This window comes from Limanda limanda, chromosome 3 (genome assembly GCF_963576545.1).
Source record: "Limanda limanda chromosome 3, fLimLim1.1, whole genome shotgun sequence".
NCBI lineage: Eukaryota > Metazoa > Chordata > Actinopteri > Pleuronectiformes > Pleuronectidae > Limanda > Limanda limanda.
This window is the reverse complement of record NC_083638.1, coordinates 7,976,022-8,002,678: the sequence shown is the minus strand read 5'-3', so window position 1 is coordinate 8,002,678 and position 26,657 is coordinate 7,976,022. Positions and strand designations below refer to the sequence as shown.

The 26,657-nt window shown below is 43.6% G+C and overlaps 1 protein-coding gene across 1 annotated transcript in view; it reads left to right on the top strand.

Moving 5' to 3' along the window:
* The window catches only part of LOC132998680 (protein kinase C-binding protein NELL1-like), a 213,412-nt gene that overhangs the window by 21,231 nt on the left and 165,524 nt on the right, over positions 1–26,657 (top strand). The window contains exons 3-4 of the mRNA XM_061068408.1: positions 7,767–7,917; positions 23,808–23,978. Coding sequence (XP_060924391.1) covers positions 7,767–7,917; positions 23,808–23,978 — 322 coding nt within the window. The remainder of the gene's footprint in view (positions 1–7,766; positions 7,918–23,807; positions 23,979–26,657) is intronic.

The window sequence follows — 26,657 nt, the reverse complement described above, 5'->3', positions numbered from 1 at the left end:
TTTGCTTGTGATGGAGAAAAAAAGTAAACTGCCTTTTTGCACCAGCTCCTCTGCAGAGCTGAAGTCGAGGTTGAGGCGCCGTCTGTGGCGTCTGCTGACAAATCTATTTAGTTTTTAAACAGTTTGGCGACGCCTTGAGAGTCTGCGTGTTTGACTGAGTTCCATCTCCTCTCATGCCTCAGTCCTTTATCTCCGGTTCCAGCCTCTGGTCTGCAGTCCAGTCACTCCCTCTCTCTCTTCTTCTCCACTGCAGACCCGCCTCGAGCAGCTGAAAGCAGGCTAGCTCCTCAGGGACAGTCTGCTGTGTGCTGGATGGATGACTGGCTGGCTGGCTGGCTTTATATTTGGGGATGTACAGATGACTGGGGGGGGCTGGACGTGTGGAAATAAAGACGAGTGGCTTCTAGAAGGATCACAGACGTGAAAGAAAACACGACCATGAAAGAAGCAATTACATATTTTATTGTTGGTAACTGCCCTGTGAGGATTTGGCTGCAGATTTAAGGGACTGTGTGGAAAGACCCCTTCTTGGTGGATGGGGGGGTTTGATGGATGGATGATGGAGAAATCTGGCTTGTGTCAGCTGCATCTTCCTCCAGGAGATAAATTGTTGATGGTCAGTTAAAAGCAGCTTTTTAATCTGGTGTGTCACCTGCCAACCTGTAATCTCTCCCATCTTTGTGCGTTTAGTTAACTGGCAGGAGACGTTAGTGTGGATCTTCTGTTCTCTTACCTTCTCGTGTGGTTCCTCACTGCAGCCTGGTGATGTTGGGACTGTGAACAAGACCACTGGCCAACAAACATTTCCTCTGTCCAGATTCGGCTTTGTCTGTTTGCTGAACATAGAGCGACTCTTGAGTTGATTGATCGTCATGGTGAAAGCTTTGCGATGAGTTCCAGGCCCAGAACTCCAGAATCATTTTGTAGAAATGTAAATTAATTGATTGAAATCATTCAATTCGTTCAGTTCGTCTGTTGCAAGATTATGCAAAAAATACGGAATCTACTTTATTGAAACTCGGTGGAAATACTCATTTACATATCGAGCTGATTCTGTCTTTTTTTGAGGCAACATTTTTGTGAATTTCTCAAGAAATGATGCAGAGATATTTGAGAAAAATCAAGCATATTTAAAGGGACTCTTACCTTTGTTGCATTTTTACACTTTTTTTGGATAAGGTTAAATTGGTATTAATAAGGTAATGACACTCTAAAATGCAAGACAGACCCACCAGGAGTAAAAACAAACAATTATTTCACTCTCATAATATTTAGTGAAAACTTCAACCAATAAAATTCTTCGGACCGAAGGACCTTATTGGCCGACAGACCTGTCTGTTTGCTGCGTGGACATGCAGGTTTTCCGTCTGCTTCTTGTGGCGCATTCGGGCCCGCGTCATCAAGGCATGTGAATGTAAATGTATATAACTTACCGAATCCATTGCTTTGGTAAACAAAAACTCACGTGCGTGCGCGGAGGCAGTAATTGTAAGTCTGCTTGTAAATAAAGTTTCTTCAAAAAAACACCGCGGATGGGAACGAGGGGGTGGGGCATTGGAGGAAAGCGGGATGATTTGAATGTGCTGTAATTCTCAAATGCAACAAAGGTAAGAGTCCCTTTAAGGGACTGATAATCAACGAGTTTTTTGTGCAGCTTAATCGATTTAAAGTCGACAGTTTTTCCCTCTGTGAATCTGTCCAGAGATCCAGGTTAGCATGAAGATCTAACATTTGATTTCAGGGTAAGTATAAAAGATAAATCATCAATAAGTGTTGTATGGTTCAAAAAGTTGAGCTGAAACCCTTTTCTTTACACGTTTTCATCCTCGAGACCTTGTCCCTTCTCGTCTGTGCTGCATTTGAAAAGCTGCAGTTAATAAAAGTGTCTCACAGATCTGTTTCCTTTCTGGGGAATAAACCTCATTCAAGAAAACAATAGTCGTGTTTGTTTGTCACCGGCTGTTGAGAAGTAAACAGCGAGCACCTCACAGACAGTTGTGCTTCCCACTACTCTCACATCTTCAGTTGTCTCTCTTTGGACGAGATAATTACAGAGCCGCAGTTAAGAAGGCAACATTCACTTCAGTGGAAAACCAAAGGATCTCACTTTGATTTTCAAACGTGTAATCGAGCTCGATCCCAAACATCAAGTGCAGGTTCATACGTGATCATCTGCACACATCAGAATCACATTTCTTTTAGAAACAGCTAATTTCTCTCTCTATATATTGATATTCATTTTCAATTTCTTCAGTTACAAACCAATTGAAGTCAAGTACAGGGAGACACAGCCCATGATGGTGATGATGACAGGATTCAGGCTCTTATTCTGAATTCCTTATCTGCTTCCTTAATAACAATGTGAAATCAAAACAAACTCTTTTGACTTGATAGAATGTAACAAAGACAAGAACTTGAGTTCAGACCTTTGTTCGGACTTCCTGGTGTCGATCTCCTGATTTATTTATTTGGATTATTCAGGGTTCATTTTTATTTCATCTCTTTGTCACAGAATGAATCACGCAGCACTGCTATGTAAGGTTAGCTCATGACAAGTTTTGACAAGTGCTGTCAAACGATTAAAATATTTAATCACGATTAATCCCATTTATGTCATAGTTAACTCAAAATTAATCACGATTAATTGCAAATTTGTATCTATTCTAAATGTCCCTTCATTTATTCTTTTTCCAAAATTTTTTTATTTTTATTTTTAATGCTCATATCAACATGGAAAAGTGGATTGGCTTGCTTTATGCAAATGTTTTATTTGATTGAAAAACAACATTGCCAAACTTATAAAGTGCACATTTCAGGTAAACAAGGACTCAGCCTATAGTGCAGTTAAACCATGGCTCCCCCCCCCCCCCCCACTCGTCTGATTGAAACTATCTGGCCTCTTAGAAAACTCTGCTTCACTTTGTGCCCTTGGCTGAAGAACTTGAGCGAGTCACATTAACTCGGTTATCTGTCTGTGACACCGTGACATTTCTTCCTCATATCAGGTCTGACAGAAGTCCGGCCGGCCTCTGGTGAGTGAAGCCTCTGCTGAGCTGCTCTTCCTAAAGTTAAAGAAGCCATCTGAGCTGGAGGGTGGGGGGGGGAGGACCCGCCAGGCTCCTGATTAAAGTGATGAGCTGTAAGATTGGGAGGGGAGTGGGAGTGTGGGGGGGCAACAGACGGCTGCTGCCTGCTACACTGAGCTGCGTCTGGTCTGCCGGGAGCCGAACCTCCCCCCCCTGCTCCACCTGCCTCCTCCTGTCACTGTAAATGAGTTTGTTTATGTGGACGAGCACGAGGCGGTTAGACCCGCTCTGCTTTACCTCCGCTCGCATCATCTTCTCCATCCATCATTGTTAGTGATTGTTAGTGGCTGTCGGACGGAGAGAGCTCCCACTCTGTTCGGGTTCGAGAGACTTTCAGCAAATGGGCTTTTAATTTGCAGATTAAGTTTTGAATACGGTTTTAAGCAAAGTTTTAAGCAAACAGACACTTTTGATTTATTTGGTGTGTGTGTGTGTGTGTGTGTGTGTGTGTGTGTGTGTGTGAGTGTCACATGCAGCCCCTCTGGAATATTTCAGGATACTTTCCAGAGTTCAGTGCTGTTCTGGAAAAGCTTTAATGTCTAATTCAAGATGATTCAGTCTTAAAAACATTCCTTTTCTCAAAGAAGTTCTGTAAGTTCATAACAAAACCATAAATACCACTTTGTAAAAGTTGTGCTCCTCTTTAGTTTAATCGTCTTTGATCATTTGTCTGAAATATCGGTATTAACGTATGTTTGACTGGTGTTAATGTGTAAATCAACATTCCCTCATTACGATATCAGTCACCTCACAGTCACACATCACACAAAACAGTTCCTTTGCACCTTTGAAGAATCAGAGATGTAAACAACTTGTAACCACTCGTCACTTGGAACCTGTTTCCCTTTAGAGTTTTATATCAAGAGAACAAATATACACCAGGAGAAATACTTTAATGTAACAAATACAGGACGACCTGCTGAGTTTAAAGCACAGTCAGTGATTTGAACTTACTGAACATTCCTTTGAAATACATCGACATTAAAGCAGCATTGATCTACTTCTGTAGTTTGACTTTGACTGAAGTTCGTTCATTGAAATATGACATATTTTTGTTTTTGGGGGATTACGTTCTTTCCCCAAAAAATAAACTCAAGGAAACTGTCGAGGAACTAAAAACAAACCACAGCGTCGTTTATTTTCCTTAAAAACCAATATTTCCTCAGAAGTGACATCCTGTCGTCATGTGCACGATGACTTTCTGCTCCCAGAATCAGAACGCCACCGAGGAGGAGGAGGAGGAGGAGGAGGAGGAGGAGGAGGAGGAGGAGGAGGAGGAGGAGGAGGAGGAGGAGGTCACAATGGATGACTGGGTTTATAAAGCTTTGGCAGTAGAGACTGATGTCTCTCACCTACATCAGTGTTTTGTTGTTATAACTTTCCCCGAGTTGTTTCACCTTCCCTGAAGTTGGAAAACAACCTTTGTTTTAGTTCAGGTAAAATAACTTTGTGCATTTTAATTGTGTTGGCACAAAAACCTGAAGGAGATTCAGCTCTTCTCCAGTCTGCTCGAGGATCCTCCAGCCCGGCTGCTGCTTTGAATGAGATCTGAGATCTGAGATCTGCCGTTAATCACTGCAGATAAAATGCATTTCAACATCTCATTTGCAGTCGAGCTCCCGTGCACGGGGACGAGAGCGTGCACGAGGACGAGAGCGTGCACGAGGACGAGAGCGTGCACGGGAGCGGTGCTTTGTTTGCTTCCTGGTTCGAGTGGCGGCTCGTCGATCACCAGCCGTGCAGAGTGAACTTCGCTGTATTAAGCTCTTACTTGAGGACTTGAATGAATGTGGAAGCTCTCGTTGACCTTGAGGCAGAATACACAGTTTTTCTTCTTGTCACTCAGGTGAAGTCACTCTTTGAATTCTGTCAGTTTCTTTACATCATGAAGAACCAGGGGCCGTGTCCCTGCAGATTTGAAGCAGTGATCTGATGGTGCTCTGATGATCCGACCGGCTGAAGAACCGGGGACGCTGGCACTTCATTGATGGGGCTCTGACAGCCGGGGGGGGGGGGGGATTGTGAGGGCAGGCAGGCAGCTGTCACCCCGGGGGGGGGAGATTTGAAAGCCCGGAGCTGAGACAGCCACAGGCTCTGTCATGGTCATCTGTGAGTGTGGAGCCGCTGGAGCCCGTTGTTCAGATCTGGGATCAGTTCTGGAAGCTCAGACACATGTTTACTGTTTCTACCGGTTCCTCAGGTTCCTCTTCCACACGCGTGTCGACACAAGAGCCCGACTTGACATACCGTATTGAAGTTATCCTTCAATATGTTTACCCTCATCAATGCTGCTAAAAAACTTTAATCTTGAGGATGTTTTTCTACACTTGACATCTATTACACTTCTGTCCGTCCTGGGAGAGGGATCCTCACATGTGTCTCTCTGAGGTTTCTACATATTTTTACCCTGTTAAAAGGGTTTTTAGTAGTTTGTCCTGACTCTTGCTGAGGGTTAAGGACAGAAGATGTCACACCATGTTAAAGCCCTATGAGACGAATTGTGATTTGTGAATATGGGCTATACAAATAAAATTTGATTGATAGATTGACTTACAGCAACCGGGAGGGAAAAGAGTGTCTGACATCGATTTATCTGCAGACTTATATCTTAGTTAATTACAATGATTACATTGTCAAACTGTTTGGACACAACAATGTAATTGAGGTTTAATTTGACAGTTTAACCATAAACAAATATATAGTAAATATATAGAAAACTAAATGTAAAATGAATCCAAGTCTTTTCTGAATTGTTTCTGTTAAATAAAAGTTTTGTTCAGGATCTAAAAAATAAATGAGCAAGTATATGATGCATCATGTGATTGGATGTTATTCTTTAGAGATTTACAAGATTCAATTTAGAGTTGTTCTTTATTTGCCAGATTCTTTGCTGGCATTGTTGTTCACTAAAATATTACAAATAAAAAGAAAACACATACAACCAAATATATAGAAACAAGAATGTAACTTTCTTTAATTGTAAAATCCAAGATGGGCAAACAAAACACTGATACAGATATGCCTATTATTTGATTTTTAACAATTTAGTTTTATTGACATTCTCAATATATTGCTTAGAATCCTGTTCTTGTGACAAATATGTCTTTAACTAATTCTTCCGATATCTAGAAGGTTGTTTCTGACTGAGTGATTAAACCTCTCTCCCAAAGTCCACGGCAGCTCGTCCAATAATCCACAAGATATCGAGACATTTCAGTCACAAATGTCAGACTCAGACTGAGCCCAGAAGAAAAGTCAGGGATCGCTGCAGGTCAAGAAAAACCAGGAGGGTCAAGTTTTATTGCGATTTATACAGTAGCTTAAGGATTTGAGTCTGGATCAGAGGGAGGAAGCCACAGAACCACCGTCGTGCACTTTTCTTATATTAAAAACAGCAGAGTTCAACTAACTGCTGCAGACGATTCTCTATAGAACCACGTTTATTTACCCTCCAGGCAGATTCCAGTGACATGCAGGACAAACACACATCTAATCCCATTAACTCTCATTTATTCTTTGTAAAAAATTGAATTGAACACTTTGATATTTTTCCCGTCATCACTGGACAACACCTGTCTTTTAAACCCTTAGATGTCTTCTCTCTTTCTATTGACATTGGGAAACACTGTCTCTCAATTTATAAATGTTTCTGGCTGTGACACAGAAAAAAGGATCTTTGCAGAAGTAAAACAAACAAAACCAGCCGTTGGAGTTACTCGCTGCATATTGTGGTTTTTATTCTAAGCTCCGATTTAAGATCTCCAGCATGTGTGTGTTTGTCTTGTCGCCGGGTGTAATTGTTTGCCTGCTTGTGGGCGTGTCCCATCGGACCAGTTGTGGCAATGCTGTAGTTTTGTCATATTTCAGATCTTAACTTAAGTGAACACATAATTTTAATAACTGAGGGCAGAAAGTACAGAGCGTGCAATGGAGTACAGGAGCTTCACTTGGATTAATGGAATGTCACGATTTAAATTTTTTTTTTTCCCGTCTTCTTCTCCCATCAAGGATATAAAGTTCTCTTAAGAGTACAAATACACACTTTTACCGGTTTGTTTGAAACAAAGGCAAGTTGTGTGCGTGTGGAACGTGATGTGAGGATTTGTGTACTTGGTAGTTGTGGTCTGTCGTGCAACACACACAAACACTGGCGTCTGCACTCAAATGATGTGTCGTGATAACTTTAGTGTTTCCTAATAGGAGAATACAATTGTTGTCCTCCCCATGACTTGTATGTAAATGAGCAACATGTGCTGAAAACTCAATTCTCAGATTTCATCATCCAGGTCTGAAGAGTTATCTGACAAAGTTCCAGCAAGATGAGGAGGAAAATTATAACACATACTCTGATAACTGTTTATTTTGATCATTGTTGAAGCTGTTTTAAGTATCCAAATTGAAGCTTTGCAGCTTTTCTTGTTAATATCTTGTCTAATTCCAGTAATCTCTTTCTGACACACACACACACACACACACACACGGACTTGGGGTTTGACGCCTGTTGGCACGTACAGATCAATCCGTCCAACCCAGACAGAACTGTATGAGTTGGAAAATGATCTTTCAGTGTTTGGCCATGTGTGAATAACTAACCTGACATGTTGCTCGACAGCGAGTCGCCGGCGTGACGTGAGTTTACACAAGCTGATGATTTCTTCTCCTTCCACTTTGCTCCCTCAGATGTCGGGCGAGCGGTTCACGCCCCGGCGCACATCACAGAGAAAGTGGTGCAGCTGTTCAGGAGTAAAAGCGAGTTTACCTTCTTGGCCTCCATCCAGCAGAAGTCCTCCACGTCAGGAGTCATATTCTCCATCCACGAGTCGGAACACAGGTAATCCATCTCTAATCCTCTTCATTTCCTTCTCAGCGCTTCTTCACTTCCGAGGATTACCGAGCGCTCTCTCTCTCTTTCTTAAAATTAAAAGCCTGATATGAATTGCTGTCTTACTCGTAGCTGTTTGCAGATGGTTGTTGATTCAAGATTCAAGATTTTTATTGTCAAATGAACAGAGATAACATGAAGTAGTCACTGTCAATGAAATGCTTGGGTCACACACTCTCTTTAAGCAATGCTCAGTCATTTCAACCAAAAAAAAAAAAATAAAAATAGAAATAGTATAAAATAGAATAAAAAAGAATAAAGTAGAATAACAATGAAATAGAATATCAAAAATTTAAAATAGAAAATAAAATATATAATATATTCAAATATGCTTGTTATGGTGCTGGTGCAAATATGCAAATATTCCAGGGTGTTGGATTGGAGGAGTTATTGCAGTTCAGAGGAGTTTAAAAGTCTTATGGCCTGGGGGATGAAACTGTCTCTGAGCCTGGTGGTGCGGGCCCGGATGCTGCGGTACCGTCGGCCAGACGGCAGCAGGCAGAAATGTTTATGGCTGGGATGAAGGGGGTCTTTTATAATCCGGTTGCTCTTCCTCCTGCACCGCTGGGTGTAGAGGTCCTCCATGGATGGCCATAGATGCGGTGAAGTGAAGATCAGTGTGAGATTAGCCTGCTCGCCGGTGGAAGTCGTCGGGTGACGGCCCGGCGAGCTGCAGGTGGAGTAACACAGCGTTTCCTCCTGTTCGCCCACGGCAGCGAGATAACCTTTCACGTGTTGTGTCTGCGACGTGAGGGCGAAGCGCCGAGTGATCACAAGCACGCTGCTAACGCTCGGTATGGTATGGTATATTCTGGGCAGCCGAGAGGTCGAGTTTGTTGTTGAAGTTGGAGATGACGTAGGAAACTCAGCGGACCTCGTTCTTGTTTGTATAATATGTTTATCACACAGAAGATTGGCAGGTCAGGACGGGCACCGTGGTATACCCGGAGAAATCACACGCCAATAGTGAAGTCTGACTTCCAGGGGTCGGACACACAATATATATAGAGAGATTGGTTCCGCCCATGACTTTAGGTATATGCCGTCCCCCGTGGGATTTCTGCCTACATAAGGACATGTTTTTGTACCTGAAGATGAAAACACACTGGTCAAGAACCTTCCCTTCCCCCATCCATTAGCTGGTCAGAGATAATTATCTAGGTCAAAGGTCCTTCCAAAGAAAGAGAGAACTACCAGATACAGATACAGATACATTTATTTGTCCCAAACACATGCACAGACATGCACAAGCACACTCATGCAAGGAGGGAAATTTAACCACTGCTTTTTACCCATCTGGTGCAGGACACACAGAGCAGTGGGCAGCCATGTACGGCGCCCGGGGAGCAGATGTTAGGGGAGTAAGGTGCCTTGCTCAGGGGCACTAGACAGGTTAGGGAGAATCCTCTTGGATTTTTGGACAAATCAATCCAGGTTCGTCTTTTTGTTGTTTCTCCGTGGAGTCGAACCAGAGACGAACCAGAGACGAACCTTTTCTGCCCATAGTCCAAGTTTCTGCCACTAGTCCACTGCCTCAAGATAAACATCTGGAGGAATCTCTGAGAATGTCTGAGAGTCCAGAAGATAGGCATCATAAATGTAAGCCTTTCATTATGTTTTAAACACGTGCCAAAATCGTTTACTCTAGTGAATACACGACAGCTGCATAAACAGACACACAGCTTCTCTGGCTGTGGTTGAAACAGTGTTAATTTCGTTGACGATAACGATAACTAAAAATATTCGTAAACGCCCCTTTTCCCATGACTAAGACGAGACGAAGCCGTAACGAAATGGATCTTTGAAAATAAAAACTATGACGAAATCTATTTTGATTTTCGTTAACGAGACGAGACGAAACGAAAATGTTGGCGGTTGACTAAGTCACAACAATTTTTAAAAACTTAATCGTATCAGGCCGTCATGAAGTACCCGGAGCGGCGAGTGTGTGTGTCTGTGTGTGTGTGTGTGTGTGTGTGTGTGCTGCCAGACAGCGCACCGGTCCCGAGGCTCCGCCCCCGCGCACTCGCTCAGAGAGACAGTGAGATCAGAGCTCGTTCATGTGAAGCAGGCAGTCACTGACTCACCGGCTGCTTCTTAACTATGGAAACAGAGAAAAACACAGAGTTCCTCTGGTCTCAGCTGCTCTGAGATCAGCGCCGCAGCTTCTGGATCAGAGCAGAAGCTGCAGCTGGTTTCTACCGAGCTCCAGGTTCCTCCTCCGGTCTGATCTGCTTTCACTTTTTGTTTTCACACTTCGCCAACGCCAACTAAAATATATAGGCTGCAGCTATATGTTTTTATTTATTTCAAAATAGGGTACTTCTTATTTCATACATTTCCCACAAATATGGGGATGACTCAAATAACCCTACATAGTTCTGCGTCTAATTTATTTCAATGTAGGCCTACACTTGCCTGTGTATTTTCTTCTCTTCATAAGCATTTGGTGTTTCCCTTTGTTGTAACAGGTAAAAATAAATAAAATGTCAACAGTTTTCTTTATTGTTGTTCTATAATTTCATAAATGCAATAATCTACAGATTAGTATAGTATAATTTTACATAAAATGTTATCAGCTTTGTTATCAAATATGTTTTGCGGCTCCAGACAAATTTTATTTGGGGGAAGAGGGGGCAAAATGGCTCTTTTGATAGTAAAGGTTGCCGACCCCTGCTATAGACCTATAGGAGGGACATCTAATGGACAACCTAAGTACTGAAAGCTAGACTAGTATGCAGTTGTAGACACAACACAGGGGGTCCCTGGACCTGAGAAGGGAAGATAAGGAGTTTAATGTGGCTATTAAATGTGACTAAAACTAGACTAAAATGTAATTTGTTTTCGTCGACTAAAACTAGACTAAAATGTAATTTGTTTTCGTCGACTAAAACTAGACTAAAACTAAGAAGGATAAAAATGACTAAAACTAGACTAAAACTAATATGCATTTTCGTCAAAAGACTAAGACTAAGACTAAATCAAAAATAGCTGCCAAAATTAACACTGGGTTGAACTGGAACACATGGCTTCGACTGAGCTGAACCAGTCTCAGGTAAACACCTGATTTCTGTCGAGTAATTATCCGAACACGGGTAATCTCGCCTGGGCCGTTTTCGAGGAGTCGTATTGAATTTCTTGCAATGGACTGAATGTCGCTGCAAAGTGCGATAGGGCCGCAGGGCGTCGGAGAGTGGCAGCGGAGAACCCCTTCCCTCCCCCTCCTCCCTGCCGGCCCCCACCAAGAGACTGTACCACTGTGGATTGTTTTTAAAGGGCAGGAAACATTGATTTCTTTTTCCCCTCTGAAGGTAAAAGCTTTCAGTTGTGTGTGTAACGTGCAATGAAAGTGAGCATGCAAGTGTGTGTGCGTGTGTGTGTGTGTTTGTGTGTGTGTGCGTGTGTGTGTGTGTTTGCTGGAGTTCACACACAAACAGAATCATACTCCAAAGCCGAGTGAAGCAGGCAGACCGTGACCTGAGAGGCTGTGAGGAAGCTTGATTTCTAAAATGTAGTAAACAAAGCAAACAGATACTTTCTGAGAAAACAGCTGCAGGTCTGACAAAGCAACTCGTCCGTCCATCCATTCATCCACTCATCCATCCATCTGTCCATTCATCTATTCATCTATTTATCTATTCATCCATTCGTCTAATCATCTATTCATCTATTCATTCATCCATCCGTCCATCCATCCGTCCATTCATCTATTCCTCTATTCATTCTTCCATCCTTTCATCTTTTCATGCATTCGTCTAATCATCTATTCATCAATCTCTCCATGCATCCATTCATATATTCATCTACTTATCTACTCATCTATTTATCATCCATCATTTCATCCATTCATATATTCATCTATTCATCTCTTCATCTATTCATCTATTCATCCATTCATCCATTCATCCATTCATCTTCATCTATTCCTCTATTCATTCTTCCATCCTTTCATCCTTTTATCCATTCGTCTAATCATCTATTCATCCATCCCTCCCTGCATCCATTCATCTATTCATCTATGCATCATCCATCCATGTATCCATTCATCTATTCATCTTTCCATCCATCCGTCCTTTCATCCATCCTTTCATCCATTCATCTATTCATCCCTCCATATATTCATTCATCCATCCGTCCATTCGTCCATTCGTTTTTTCATCTATTCATCGATTCATCCATTTGTCTATTCATCCTGTCATCTATTCATTCATCCATCTGTCCATCCATCCATCCATTTGTCTCTTCATGTATCTATCCATTCATCTATTCATCCATCCTTTCATCCATCCTTTTATCCATCCATCTGTTCAAGTCTGTTTTATCAACAAGTCAAATCCCCACATATATTATCTTTAGGTCTTTTTGTGATGATCAGAGAATGTTCCAGACAATATTTACGTCTGCAGAGGAGGTTTGTGTTTTTGTCTGTGTGATTTTTTGTTTTTATTAAAACGACTCAACCGATGGAACTTTGTTGTTGTGTTGATCGAGACCCAGGAGAGAAACCATTAGCATGTTGGTGCAGATCCAGGATTTTTGTTCTTACTTTCAACCTTTTCATAGATTTCTCACAGAATAATTCATGGCTCTTGATGGAAGATATTTTTTTAAAGTGTCTCATGTGGAGCAGATCCAAATAAACATCCTCATCTAGTGAATGAGGTCTGTATTATTCTAACTGTAATATTTCCATAAGCGTAGAATGAAACACTCTGGACCCTTCCTCTGGGGCCAGGAAAAACAATATTTTAAACAGATATTTCAATGCGTAAATTATAATACACTAGTTTATAGACGTATAGAAGCGTTTAGGTCATTTCTGGCTACAACATCACAAATCTGCAAACAGCGATAATAAGCTAATATTGTAACGTAGAAGTGCAACATGATAGAGTAACCTGGAGTGTGTTGTATCTTATTTACTTTACTTTTTATACTTTAAACCCATTTGGCCGATTTCTTTTACGGCATTTATACTTTTAAACACCTAATTTAATACTTATTTCCTCACTGGTGTGAATGTGCAATGCCTGTGCTCAGATATTTCTTTTCATTCCATGCACTTAATGTACTTCTGCCCCTGAAGAGAAGCTTCTCGGCCCCTGCTGTGCTTTCAAGGTGACCTCGAGCGCTGCCTTTTAGCGCCCGCTCCCTCTGTCGCTCTCTTGCTCTCTTCCTCTCTTCCTCTCTTCCTCTCTTCCTCTCACACGTTACCTGCGGGCATAATTGTGGCGCAGCGGCCGGGCCGACCAGCAGCGAGGCTAAGTGGAGCTACCTGATGGTGCTGTCCTCCTCCTTCAGGCACAATGACATGCACCGTGCAGCAAATGTGGCTCGGAGGAGTGCTGCCACAAAGCAAACCTTGCATTAAAAGCACTCAGCCACGCTCAAACTCACCCAGTAGTCAGATGTACGGATTCCACTGCATTGATATTGTTCAGAAATGAGCGGATGGAGAAGCTGTTGATAGACGTTCGTTGGGGTTTTGACTTTGAAAATGTTTTGTAGTCAAAAAGACCCTGGTTTTAATTTGTCCAGGTTTGTCGACGGCTTCAAATATGACCGGGATGAGTGTTTTTTTTATCCAATGTCCATAGACTGACACTCATTCTTCAAGAGTCCCTTCAATTCTGCACAGAATCCGCCACGTACGTTTGGACATAGCTCTAACCCTATTGAAGATACATACAAACCATTGATTCCCTGCTGAGTCCATGTTATATTATCACCATGTTGGTGGTAGATCCAGGTTTTTCAGCCCTCAGAGCACTAATGGATCTATATCTGTCTGTACGCTGAGATTTGTGATTCATCCAGAGTAAGATGAGTCTGTTTATGTTAAAGAAATCTAAAATTCTCGCCACGCTAAACTACAACTGTCCCATTTTTCCAACCAGCTGTGGCAAAAAGAGAAAATTAAGCGATCTTTCTGGTAATTGCGGTGAGCTGTTGTAATATTTACCTCTGAAATACTGACGGGATGTTTTGACACGTCTCTCTTAAGCACAACACGCTAAAAAAACCCGACTCACTTATTTTTATATTCAAAACCTTTCATTTTCCTCCAAATATTGTGTTTTATTTGGAATCACAACGGAGATATTCAGATGCAAATCTGGCCTGAGTCGAGTGGCAGCGGGCTGAAGTGACTCTGCGGCGAGGTGTTGTCAGAGTCACACTGCCAAACGGCGAGGGTGATTAAACTTGGGCGAGATGGAGCGAGTCTTGACCGGCTCAGTGAAGACCTGTGCTCCTTTGTGACGGAGGATTTGCTCTGAACCTGTGAATCCTCTCTGAAGGTCCCATTAGAGCCTTCTGCTGAGGCCCATTCTGTCCCATTATAACCAGACCTCCCATTCCGCCGGCTAACTGACAACTGGCTGTGCCACTCGGCCAAATCCAATCACACATTCCCACCCGCTCCCTTCTTTACTTCTCCATTTTTTTTTTTCCATCAGCACAATCGAAGCCTCCTCTCCCTCCCTCTCTCCCTCTCTCCCTCCCACATCCCCTGCCAGCTCCACTTTCCCAGCATGATAATATCCTCCTCTCCTCCGCGCTCTCATCCCTCGCTCTCCTCATCCTCAAAGTGAAAACGTCTTTTCAGTGCCGGCGTTTCTCAGTATATGCCTGCTGAAAAAAAAAGGCGGAGGATTTTTTTTCTTCCCGTGCCCGGCCCTGGGGAATGGGAGGGAAGCTTTATTGCTGCTCCACTAGGCTGAATAGAACAAAAGGAGCCTATTTTATCCTCGCCAGCAGTTTTTCTGGGTCCCACTAACACGCTCGTTGTCAGCGAGCGGCAAAAGCTCTGTGATGAACTAACTCGGAGCCCGAGTCTCTCGTCACTCTCCCCACCTGAGCTCTCTCTCTCTCTCTCTCAAACACCAGAGACGCTCGGCCGGCTCCTTCAGCTGCCGAGCTGGTCGGCCTGGCCTTTGTCCCGGCGCTGGTCCGTGTCTCCCTCAGAGCACTCACAGCTTCTTCTTCTCTCTTAAGAGAAACACTCCGAGCCAAAGTTGATGTGTGTGGTCCGAGTTGAAAACAGACGGCGATGAAGGAGAGGAATCGTGTTAAACTCGACTTTGTGCTGCAAGTTCAGGGTGAGGTGGGTGAGCTGCAGTCGATATCTGACCTCAGGGTAGTTTGAGAGGAGCAGTTAGTTGAACTTGACCACGAGAAGAACTTTAACTGAACTCTGTCTCTGGAAGCTAAGTACACAGAGAGTCACAGCCATCCTCCTGGGGAGTTGTTCTTATTTAAACTCTGCATTTGGTTTATTTAATAGCAAAAATCTCTTTATCTCCATTATTGTAAGGCCGTTTTATAATCCCCCCAAAAAAGTGTATGTACATATATGTGAGCTAGACATTTTCAAGTATGATCTAGTAGCTTGGATTCTACCTCATTGCACATCTGCACTTTGGAAACAGAGCATCTACAAAATGAATTCATCCAACGCTAAAGTAGCCTTGATCCCAGGATCCTTCATTAGTTATGGTGCTGCTGCAAAAATACATGTTATTGATTTGATCCTGAACTCCTGATCCCCCCCCTCCGCCTGTGGAGTACAGGGGGTGAGAAGTGGGCTGAGCCATCTCCCTTCACACAGGAACCGCTCTCCACACTCTGGATTATTCCTCCGCTGTGTTTTCTCTGTGAGAACAGAAAGTGAAAGAGATGATTTGCACTGCTCCTGGTTCCTCTGAGTTCCTGTGAACAGACGGAGGCTAAGTGAACTTCTTACACAGGATTACACCTTTTGTCCGAGTTATGTCGTAATCTTCCCTCTGCTCTTTTTGCTGGTGCAGTTTGGCAAAGATGGATATAACTGCATGATTGTTAACAGGGCAGTTTGTATTCACTTACTTGAATTTTGCAAAGGAAACTTACAGTCTGACATATTGTGACCAGATTGTGAAAAATAATGTGGAAATTGCAGTTTGCACTTCAACCACTGGGCCACCGCATACCCCAGGAAGATATTCACATGAATATCTAACCCTCAGTCGCCCTTTAGCTCTGATATGTTTCACAGAGAGAAATTCTCTGATGCTCCTGTTTCCTCTCAGTTGTCTGAGTCGGCCTCTGTCCGTCTGCAGGCTGCAAAACAGTCAATATTCTATAAATTGAAAGCTATAATGCTCACTTGGGAATGCTAAAAACACGTATATTACAAGAGCTTCATGAATGGAGCTAAATGTCAATAACTGATTAGCCGTGGCACTTTATGCTCATTCACGTAATGATATTTACAGACGGACTGTGAAGCTGCTCACACTCGTAAATGTGCCGGACATAGTTTTTCACACCAACATTTCCTCGTCTCCGTCTCTGGGAGCCGGCCTTGGAAAACATCTACTTCTGCTGGGGGGGGGGGGGCCTTGCAGAACACCGAGCCCACAGGACAGAGAGGGAATTACTCACCCAGCGTGACCGAGGCTCGGCTCGCTCCCAGGCAACCAAAAGACAATCTCAGCCTGGCACACACTTCCCCGAAACACCCACTCACACGCAATCCGCTGTGTTTGTTGTTAGTTTGAATGACAGGATCCCCCCCGACACTCCAGACACAGACAGAGCTCCTCCACCTGTCCACCTGTCTTCAGACCCCGGAGACCTTCACCAGCCGCTCGGCCGCCCGTCTCCACTCAGGGAAGGGAAAAGCACAAAACTGTTTTTGGAATAAAACGCCACAAAAAAAAAATGTCCTTCAACATCTGGGCGGCTGGTGCCACCGACTCTCTAATGGAGGATTGTCCAGATGTTGAAACTGACCTTTTCAAGTTATTTATTTTTTACGTGATCACGATTGGCTTAATAATAGTGAACCAGACTAAACAATAAACATGCATTTCATGACTTGTAACATGAAACATTGAAGGAGTTTCTCTGTGTTTCTGTTTGTGGAAGAAGTTCAGTTTTTCATCATTCAGGTTAATCAGTTTAGTTTCAGCAATTTAGCAGGAAACTGTGGTTATTTTGTTTTTAAGCCGGGACGTGTGATATGAGATTCTGGGTCCAAACTCTGGTAATTTCAAGATGCTGCAGTGCTGTATCCCTTCTTGTATTTGTGGATTTAAAATGGTGGAATAGATTAAATACAACGCAAAACCAAAGTTTCCCTTTAGTAAGCCAGCTCACACCTGTGGCCTCCATGTTTATCACGGACTTCCTCTCCTTGCTGCTTCAGGGCCATGACCAGTTCCCATTGGAGTCTGATCCTTTCCACGTTTTAAAAGATAACATGAGCAGCTACATCAAAAAATCAGATCTAGAAACCGATCTAAAATTGAGCACTACGGCTCGCATTGTGAAAGTAAGGTTTGAATCTGAAGTGATCGAATCTCAGGAGACACTGAGGACATTGATGTGTGTGCTTTCACACCTGAACTTGGATCATTCAAGACGCTCTTTAATCTCAAGTCTGAACAGGACTAGTTTAGAGACACTCATGAGGACTTGCTCCTCTGCACCATGTAAACCAGTGGTTCCACCTGCTGTGCATCATGCCGGTTTCAGCTGGACGGCATCACCCTCCTCCCCCCCGACGGCCCTCATCACCAAGAACCTGACCTGCTTTGCTGCTACTAATGTCACACTGAAAACACTCCAAACCGTGAAGATGAGAATCGATTTCCTTCTGCTCACCACATCTTTTTGATCCATGTACCTGAGGCCGGGTTCATCCGACAGTTACACCTCTCGGCCGCCGCCCGGCGTGATGAGGACATCTGCCAACTCCCATCAAGGATAGTCTTCCTGTGACTCTACTGGAGCTCAGAGCCTTTCAATCAATCCTGGTCACATTTTCCAGGTCAGTAAGTGAAGGCATGAGTGAGTTTTTTCCATCATAGTGTCTGGTTTACCTCCTCCTCCTCCTCCTCCTCCTTGTGCACGGACAAGCTCCAGAGTGTTGACCTCCCCACTGAGCAGATAATTGGCTGTCAGCTGCCCTCCATAAAACTAGCTGCATGACACCCGGGGGGGCTGCAGAGAAAGGACAGGATGATATACAGCCAGACCAGCATTTCTGGGCAGCCATTCATTTCCAAAACTTTTTCTCCTACACATGACACCGATGCGTTTTGATGAAGACCACTCGTCAACTCAACAGCTTCCTCCCGGAGCTGTCACCGGACTCCTGAGACCCGTCCGGAGTCTCCGGCTCAGGAGACGCAGCCGGTGAACCGCTGCCAGGGCCGAGTGTTTATATTTAGGACTCAGCAGTTTGAGTCACCATCTCTCCTGGTCGCGGCACATTTATAATACTGTGGAGGAAACAGTATTAAAAATGCCCCAAATTATGAAAACGGTTATGTCATCCCCTTGAATATTTCATCTGTTGTGTGCTCTGCAGCGAATGAGGAGAAAACTGCTGATGAACTTTAAAAAAAAAAAAACAACGTGGCGGATCCATTAGCTTTGCTTTGTGCAGATCCCATCAGAGCTAACAAAGGAAACTCTGTTGAAAAGTTATGAAAGTGTTTTCTTTTAATTTTCCCCCCAAAAGGGTGAACCTCTGCTTTAGAAGAGGGGTCAGATCTCCATGGATACCAGAAAGTAAAGCACTCACAGTGGAGCTGTGTTGAAGGATAAATCAGCAGGCGATTTGTAATGGGACCAAAACAATTAATATATCACGCAACTTGCAGAATTCAACCCTAAATGAGAGAGAGGCTCTTATACATGCACATTAAAATGAGGAGATGTAAGAGTGAGGGAGGATTAGAAGGAGGTGGTGGGTTTGCTGCACGTGTAAAAGGAGAAACCCTGATTCTTTCGGTCATTTACCAGAGATCCTTCATGAACTCACTCGCTCGTCCTTCGCTCCAAAGCCATTTTCACAGAAGCACTCAACCTTATTCTGCAGACATTTTCCAAGAGCTCAAATATGAAAAAGGCTGTTGACTGGCACCCTGAGCGTGTTCAGCTGCTCAGTGTTGCAGCTCCATGCTTTGGATTCGGTCTGAAGGATAAACCACTGTATGTGATTCCATCCAGGTTAATAGGAGGTTCCCCCCGCCCCCGCTGCTAAAGGTGTCTGTAGCAGTGTCTTGTTAATCCAGTCCTCTGCTTTGGTCTTTGAACAAAGACATCCAACGTTATGTGGAATCTGGTCAGTGCAGCGAATGGCCTCTCAACTAATTTGCAGCTGTGGGAAAAAAGAAGGGTGGTGGATCTTTGGAGGCATCACACCTCAGAGTTACTCGTGCACAGTTTGCAGGGTCCAGTGGTAACGAATCCTTTTCAAACCCACTTGTGAGGATCTACTTTTTGTACTAACAAGGTGTTGCTAAGGTGAAGATGTAGAGATAAAGGTGCCAGTTATGTTTGATATGTTGTCCGACAGTTAAATTCCTGCAGAAATATCATAACAACCGTATGGAATAGCAGGAAAAACTTAGTTTGCAGCATTTTTTCTTTCCTAGGCAACTGTTGTGTGTTTACAGTGGAACTGGGACGACAGGCTGTGTCCCAGTTCCGGCGCTTTGTCCACATTCCTGGAGCGAGTTCATCATCGTTGGCCGACTGAGCCTGTAGCTCTTGAAAGGACGCTCACAATTTGGGAAGTGCAGCTTTGTGTGTCCAAGTTTGTGTGTCCTTGATGCTCCTTCATATCCCATTATCCCCTGTGGGCTATTGTTTAACTAGAGTGCTGAGGCGCACAATTAGTTTGAACCGACTGAAATACAACACTATTCTTTTCCTCGATATCTGCAGCTCTGAAATAAACCCCTAACCACATTATTTAACCAGCAACTTCTTGGTTATATTTATATATTCTGTTTTTTGTTTTTGCGTTGAGCTCACAGACGAGCAGCTTCTTTTCAAGTGTGTTTTTTTCACCCAGAAACGAAGGCACGCACGGACGTTTAGCTATCACATCAGACATCAACTCATTCTAATCACAGAGAAGTCTTCCTCTGCCACAGCTAGTCAAAAAAATCCTTTTTTCTTAGATATGCAAACATGATTTTTTCCTCCTTCTGAAAGCTGTGGAAGTCACATTAGAGATGTGTGAGATCCGTGCAGTCACCATTAGTGAAGAGGCAGCTCCGTGAAAGGATCGGCTCTGAGAAGGCGGCTTTTAAAATGGTGATAAGAATCCTTGTTTATATTTGTGCAGAGAAGCACCAGAAACAGATAGATCACGTTTAGTGTCTGTCATGCAACACTATTCATTATAAATGCTCCCGCTGCCAATATATTATTCCCCTTCGTTAAATATGCTGTAATGCAGGGATACAATAGCTACGGCTAAATGCTTCATAAAACAAACCCCTCGCCGTGAAGTGGAGTTAATGCCTCTGATGATTATTTCATGAGTCAAATCTGAATAACGCTGGTTCGGTGCTTCCAGGAGGAAGAGGCGAAGCTGGAAAAGCTCTCGCTCTCGTTCCTTCTTTTTCTTCAACCTCCTTTACACGTTCGATGCAAATGATTCTCCTCCAGCCGACGGGTTTCAGACGCTGCGGCTCCAGCAGCACGATGCAAACGGGCTGTCGGCCGCAGAGTGATGTATTCATTTCGTTTCTGAGTGATGACATGCGGTAGAAAGGGGCTCGGCCCAACCGGCCGGGCGGCCTGTCTCACATGAATGTCGGGACGCAGGCAGCAATTTAATGTGGTAGAAAAAAACACTTCCCTGGGAGGCTAGCTCCTTTTATGTGTGATAACTATTTTAGTAATAACACAGCCTGCTGTTCGGAGTTTGAGCTCCTGTCATTATCTCAGTCCCGTATTTTTCTTTTGTTGCCTGCAACACTGAATCTGTGGCACGATTTGATGCATTGCAATGGTCTCCAATGATAATTGCATGAATGAGTGAGGAGTGCGGGTTATTCCTCTGAAAGATGTGCAGCTGCTCCTCCAGCAGTACTTTCTATTTATTCTGTGATTGATGATGCAAACGCTCAGAAATATGTAAAACCACAATCAAATGATATTTCTCTCCTTCACAGTATTTAGCATCAAAGCTTATAAAGGTGGGTTTTGGTTCAGGAACAACCGGGACATAGAAGGACATAGAATAAAGATTTAGATGAAAATGATCTATTGGCTGAAATTGATGATAAAATAATCTTTGTGATGTTTTCACTAGTGAGTTTCATCTAAATCAGGGGTGTCCAAACTACGGCCCGCGGGCCAACTGCCCGCATCAATGTGTAAAAATATAATGTATAAAAAAAAAAAAATTTTTTTTTTTTTTTTTGAAACTCAAAATTGAGTAGCGTTCAAATGGCACTCACTTAAAGCACTTTGTTTTGCTTTATGGGGCCAGGCTTTGTCGACAGGGGGGAGGCCGGTGCAATGCGTCTGTGTTTTCAGAGACACGCAAGTAGGGGCACGCAAGCACGCAAGAGCCCCTTGCGTGCCCCTTCTTTCGTGCTTGCGTGCGTTCACCAATTTTTGTAACTATACGACAAAGCTACGCAAGTCTCAGGCAGCCCACAAGGCTGTGATTGGTCCGCTAACTACATCCTTTCCAGAGTCATATTTCCGGTTTCATGCCCCATAATACCGGCAGAAACCAAGGAAGATTTAGAAGAGCGGATATGGACCAAATAGAAGAGCACTTGGCAGAAGATATCTGAAAGTATGACCACTTGTATAACCCGTCACTGACTAAATACAAGGACACACAGATGACCTGCAATTCCTGGAAGGAGATATCGGCTGACGTCGGTTTGCAGGTCGACGAGTGTACGAAGCTGTGCAGAATGATCAGGGACAAATTTGTTCTCCAGAAAAAGTAATAAACAGTCGACAAAGACTGCCACACACAAAGAAGGTGTCTCTAAGGTTGTCTTTGACAAAAAGCGTTACTCCACCTAGTGGTCTGGAGGTGAATTGCTTTGCTGACTTTGCTAGCTGTCCCTCAGAATGCCACCACGCCACGCCGCCACGCCGCCCCGCCCTGAGCGACGCGACTGTCAACAGTCCACTCCAGGGCAGGGCGGCGTGGCGGCGTGAGTGGCACAGTCCTTGGTATTTTTTTGTATATGTGGCCCTCGGGACAAAAAGTTTGGACACCCCTGATCTAAATTGTACTAATTGTTGTTTTCTTTAACCGATAACGAGCCCTTTATATTTAAATATTTATATTTAACTACTTTACATCAGAAGAGGGTCCTCTCTACAGTAGCCCAGACTGGACAAACCAACCCTTTTGAGTTTCTACGACAACTGAAGCTACCACAGGTTCTATTTCAGATTTGGACCGTGGGGGGTTAGATGAGGGGCGTTTAGCTGCAACATGACACTTCACCACTAGATGTCACTAAATCCTACACACTGAGCCTTTAAGTGATGAGGAAACCTGACTCACCTGCTGTTTGGTTTGTTTACAACTGGTCGAAACATCCGCTAATGTTCTTGCCACATTGGATTTTTATTCGTAATAATTTCTGCCATATTCACAGATGACATCAACTCTTATGAAGCGTGTTTAAGTCGCATCTCGATCTTTTATCCTCCAGCTCCGTGTGTTTGTTTGGAGTTCTTACGAGTGTTCCTCAGTTTCACGGATTCGTCTGCCGACCCACAGCCTTGATTGATATTCTGTCGAGTGGGTCCACTCTCTCCTCCCATAAATATGCATGAGAGCTGCTGAGCTTCGGTATTGAATGGGCTTGATCCAGTGAAAGTGTGTGTTTGTGTGTGTGTGTGTGTGTGAGAGTTTTATATCAGAATATATTGGGATAAGCAAGGTTCTATCTAGGTTCAGATTATGTCTTGGAGAGCTGTGTTTGCAGGAACACTATAAGTTTTGTGTGTGTGTGTGTGTGTGTGTGTGTGTGTGTGTGTGTGTGTGTGAGACGTGCACCCAGCAGCCACTGGTTCCTGTGCTGGGGTCATTTGCAGCTGCAGGGAAGCTGAAATGTCAGGACTGGTTGCCTGCGGCTCTCGGGCTGCGGCTGTCTGAGCCCGGACGTCTCTGAGACTCTGTGGCTGATGAGGACGGAGAGTAAAGCTCACGGCGGGGGGGGAACAGGTCGAACGCCTGCAGACACACCACAGAGAGAGGAGGGGGGGGGGGTGGAACTCGGACAGAGAGAGATTCCTTTCTTCTGTTGGCTGAGACGAGCAGAGAGAAATCCATTCTACACAAAGCAAGAGAAAACTCAGCAGTTTGTTCAACCTGGACACATATCATGTTGCTGTGCTTGTTTTCTGGGCGATGACATTTCAGTTTGTAGGATATCAGGGTTATTTATTGGCAGATATTGACTTTTATAGTCATAATGATGTTTTTGTGAATGTGTAATGATCTGAAAGGAAAAATCGTTGAATAATTATGTTGGTTATTTTGTCTTCAAATGTCAAGACAGACTGGATATCGCCCGGAGTCTCTTCTGACCCCTGCACTTCATTAGCTTTGATTCGAAATGGTTCAAATCTTGCATCAGTCTTGCTAATACTGGACATGTGGGATGATTTATGTAGAATATTGAGATATTGACCGATATTCGTACCTCATTATATAGTTGGATATTTATTTTGACTTTCTTTTGCTTCGTTATCTTTTGCAAAAAACAAAAATAAAGATCAGCATATCAGGAAAATATTAACACCAATTACGTATCCATGAAAGGCAAATGTCTGCCAGTAAAATTGGGCAGCTGGTTAAGTGGTTGAGCGTTTCCAACATGTCGTATATAAAATGGAAATTTTGTCTCCAATTAACTGTCTACAAAATCAATCCCTCACCTACTTCTCCAAGATTTTGTATCGGTAATGTTTTATTCTGTTCTACATGACTTTAGACATTTGTTTCTGACCTTAGAAGCAAGCGCCTCTGACCTCTGACCTCTGCCCCCCTTCTCTTCCCTCTGCAGTTACTTTGAGCTGGAGAGCAGCGGGGTGAGGGAGGAGATCCGCTACCACTACCGCTTCAAAGGGAAGCCGCGCTCCGAGTCCTTCCCCTACCGCCTCGCCGACGGCCAGTGGCACAAGATCGCCCTCACCATCAGCGCCTCCCACCTGCTGCTGCACGTGGACTGCAACAGGTAACACGAGCACACGCCTGAAACTCGATGATGATGAAATGTGTGGATGAATGCTCGCCAGCCAGGCCCAGGCCCAGTGTGAGCTGGTGTCTCCATGCAGCCTGGTGGGCATGTGCAGCTCCCACTGCTCCATAATGAAGTGGAAGGTAACAATGATGTAATCTCCTCATCGATCGGGCAGTGAAGACCCTTTTCTAACGCAGCGCTCAGTCCGAGCTGATCTATAAACATGCACCTGGGCCGAGGTAGATCTCAACCCTCACACTTCCTCCTGAGAGCCAGGAAGGATTCACTCGTCATCGCACCAGGAACAAGGATTATATATCTGAGGAGAAGCAGCGCTCCGTCACCTCTCGTGCATGAAGAGCTGTACGATGCATGGAGGAGGCCGGGTGGAGGGGGGGGTAGTATTGATTCTTCCCAGACGCCTTTTATCCCCATCAGGCCGGTGGTTTGTCGATTAATTATCGCTGTCGGATGATGAGACTGTAGTGAAGATAAAGGAGAGCATCAGGCGGTTATTAGGGAGGAAAGATCGAGATGTAATTGGATAAAATTGAAATCAAAACTTTCCTGCTCGTGCTTACAGTTCTTTAAAGGGGCGAGCTGAGTTAATTAAGAGATACTGTAGCAAATTGATTGGGGGTTTGGTTGAGTTGTCATTCATCATCTGACGGGGGGGGGGGTGGGGGGGGCTGAGTGCTGCTGAACTGAAGGCTGAGGCTAATTGAGACGATTGAAGAGGAGTTTGCTTTTTTAAACTCTTCCTCCAAACACATTCACTGAGTCACTTCCTTGTCTGTTCAATAATCGCTGTTGTTGCTTGGATGATACAGCTCTGCCACGCCCAGACATGATGCTGCTATTCTGGTTTTCCACTAATATCGTTAATTTCTTGTTTGTTTTGATGTGAAATGATTACATTTTTATTGAAAACTAATTTCATGCTGTTACTGCTGGTAACAAACTGTGAGTTGTTGTGCAGGGGAGGGAGAGATCTACTGCTTTCATAGTAATAGACAATTTCAACTTTATTAACAACACTTCAACTTAATTCTTGAAATGCAAAAGATTATTTTGATGTATTTATGATATATTAAAGTTTTACTTGTTCTAACATAACAACAGATGGATGGATAAACCTTATAGATCCAAAACTGTGAGTCCTGTTAGAGAAGCAAAGTATCTGGCATATGACACACTATGAAAAATATTAAAACGTCAAACCGAATCCACCAACATGTACAAAATAAATTATATATAGTTATTAAATGGTAACACAAGGTGGAGAGAGGATGTCAGGATGTTGATGCAGAGCTGCTGTGTGAGGCTTTTGTCAGAAGATGAAAATGAGGCTGGCAGAGCTTTGTAATTATCGTCTCTCTTTTCACAGACAGAAACGTCAAACTCTTCTCTGCTCCCATCGCATGTTTCCATGTTCCCGGCTCCACACAAGTTGCAGCAGCACCAGCTGACACCAACTCAGACACATGATCAAAGTAGCAGTCAGAGAACAACAACAACAACAACAACAACAACACTTTCCTCTGATGTGACGCTGTAACAAGTCGTTTTTAATCCCGTCAAGCTGTTCTGTGAGTTTGGTCCAAAACCGTTTAACAGCACATTATGAACTGTGCTAACTCAGTTTAACACTCTAGCTCCTGGCTTTTCACCACATTGACCTCTGACCTCTTCGAATCAGAATCCTTCAGCATCACCAGAGTCGGGTATCGACAGGAAGCTCATCCACAAAAGTTCTCTCAAATATTCTCATCGCCCCGGAGTGCTGATATGAAAACCAATTGAACCAAACTCTATTTACCATCATTTGAAGCCCAGTTTCCAGCGGGAGACTCTCTGCCAGTTTCTCATCCTTAATTCAACAATGATAAAGCTGGTAATTAGATGCTGATGAACACTGCAGCGAGCGGGAGGATGTCCAGAATTGCCAATCACGCGTTCCCTGAGGGCTCTAATGAAGGCGGCTCACATGGGGACTGGATTTAGTTTGTCAACACAGGACGACAGTTGCCAGATTTTCAGTTTTTTTCTTGATTTGCATTAGGATTCTGCTCAAGGTGTCAGTTTGACTGTCTTTGTGTGTTCACCTGATTTTGCAGTTGTCATTCTGGAATCGTCTGGAACTCTTCCCTGCCTCTCTCTCCTGTTTTAGTGACAGTTACACAGACTGAAGAGTGAATAGAAGGTTTTACCTGCAGCTGAAACTATACAAGACTTACTGCGTGGACAGTAAAAACTTTATGGATGAGGGTGCAGGAGCATAAAGGCGGAACATAGTGCACAGCCATACAACGCAGCAAGTTACAGATGGATTATCTCATTATGAGGAGTGTTAACAGCTAAAATGTGAAAATTGACTGGACAAATAAGAATATGGCGTTTTCCACAATCTAGTCAATTAATGGTAAACATTTTTTTTCTATTGCGAGAAAGGACATCAGCTTTAGTGGATGTGCTGTTAGTTATATTCTTGATTTTTAATTCCTTTCTCCACAACCATCTGGTGACCCCTAGAAATGTGTTAACGACCTCAGGTTGAGAATCACCATCAATATAATTATTTTAATAATTGTTAATTTTCGTATATAGATTCTTGAGGACAGCTTTATCCATTAGTGCTGTTTATTTCTATCCTGTTTTGTGCTATTATCCCCA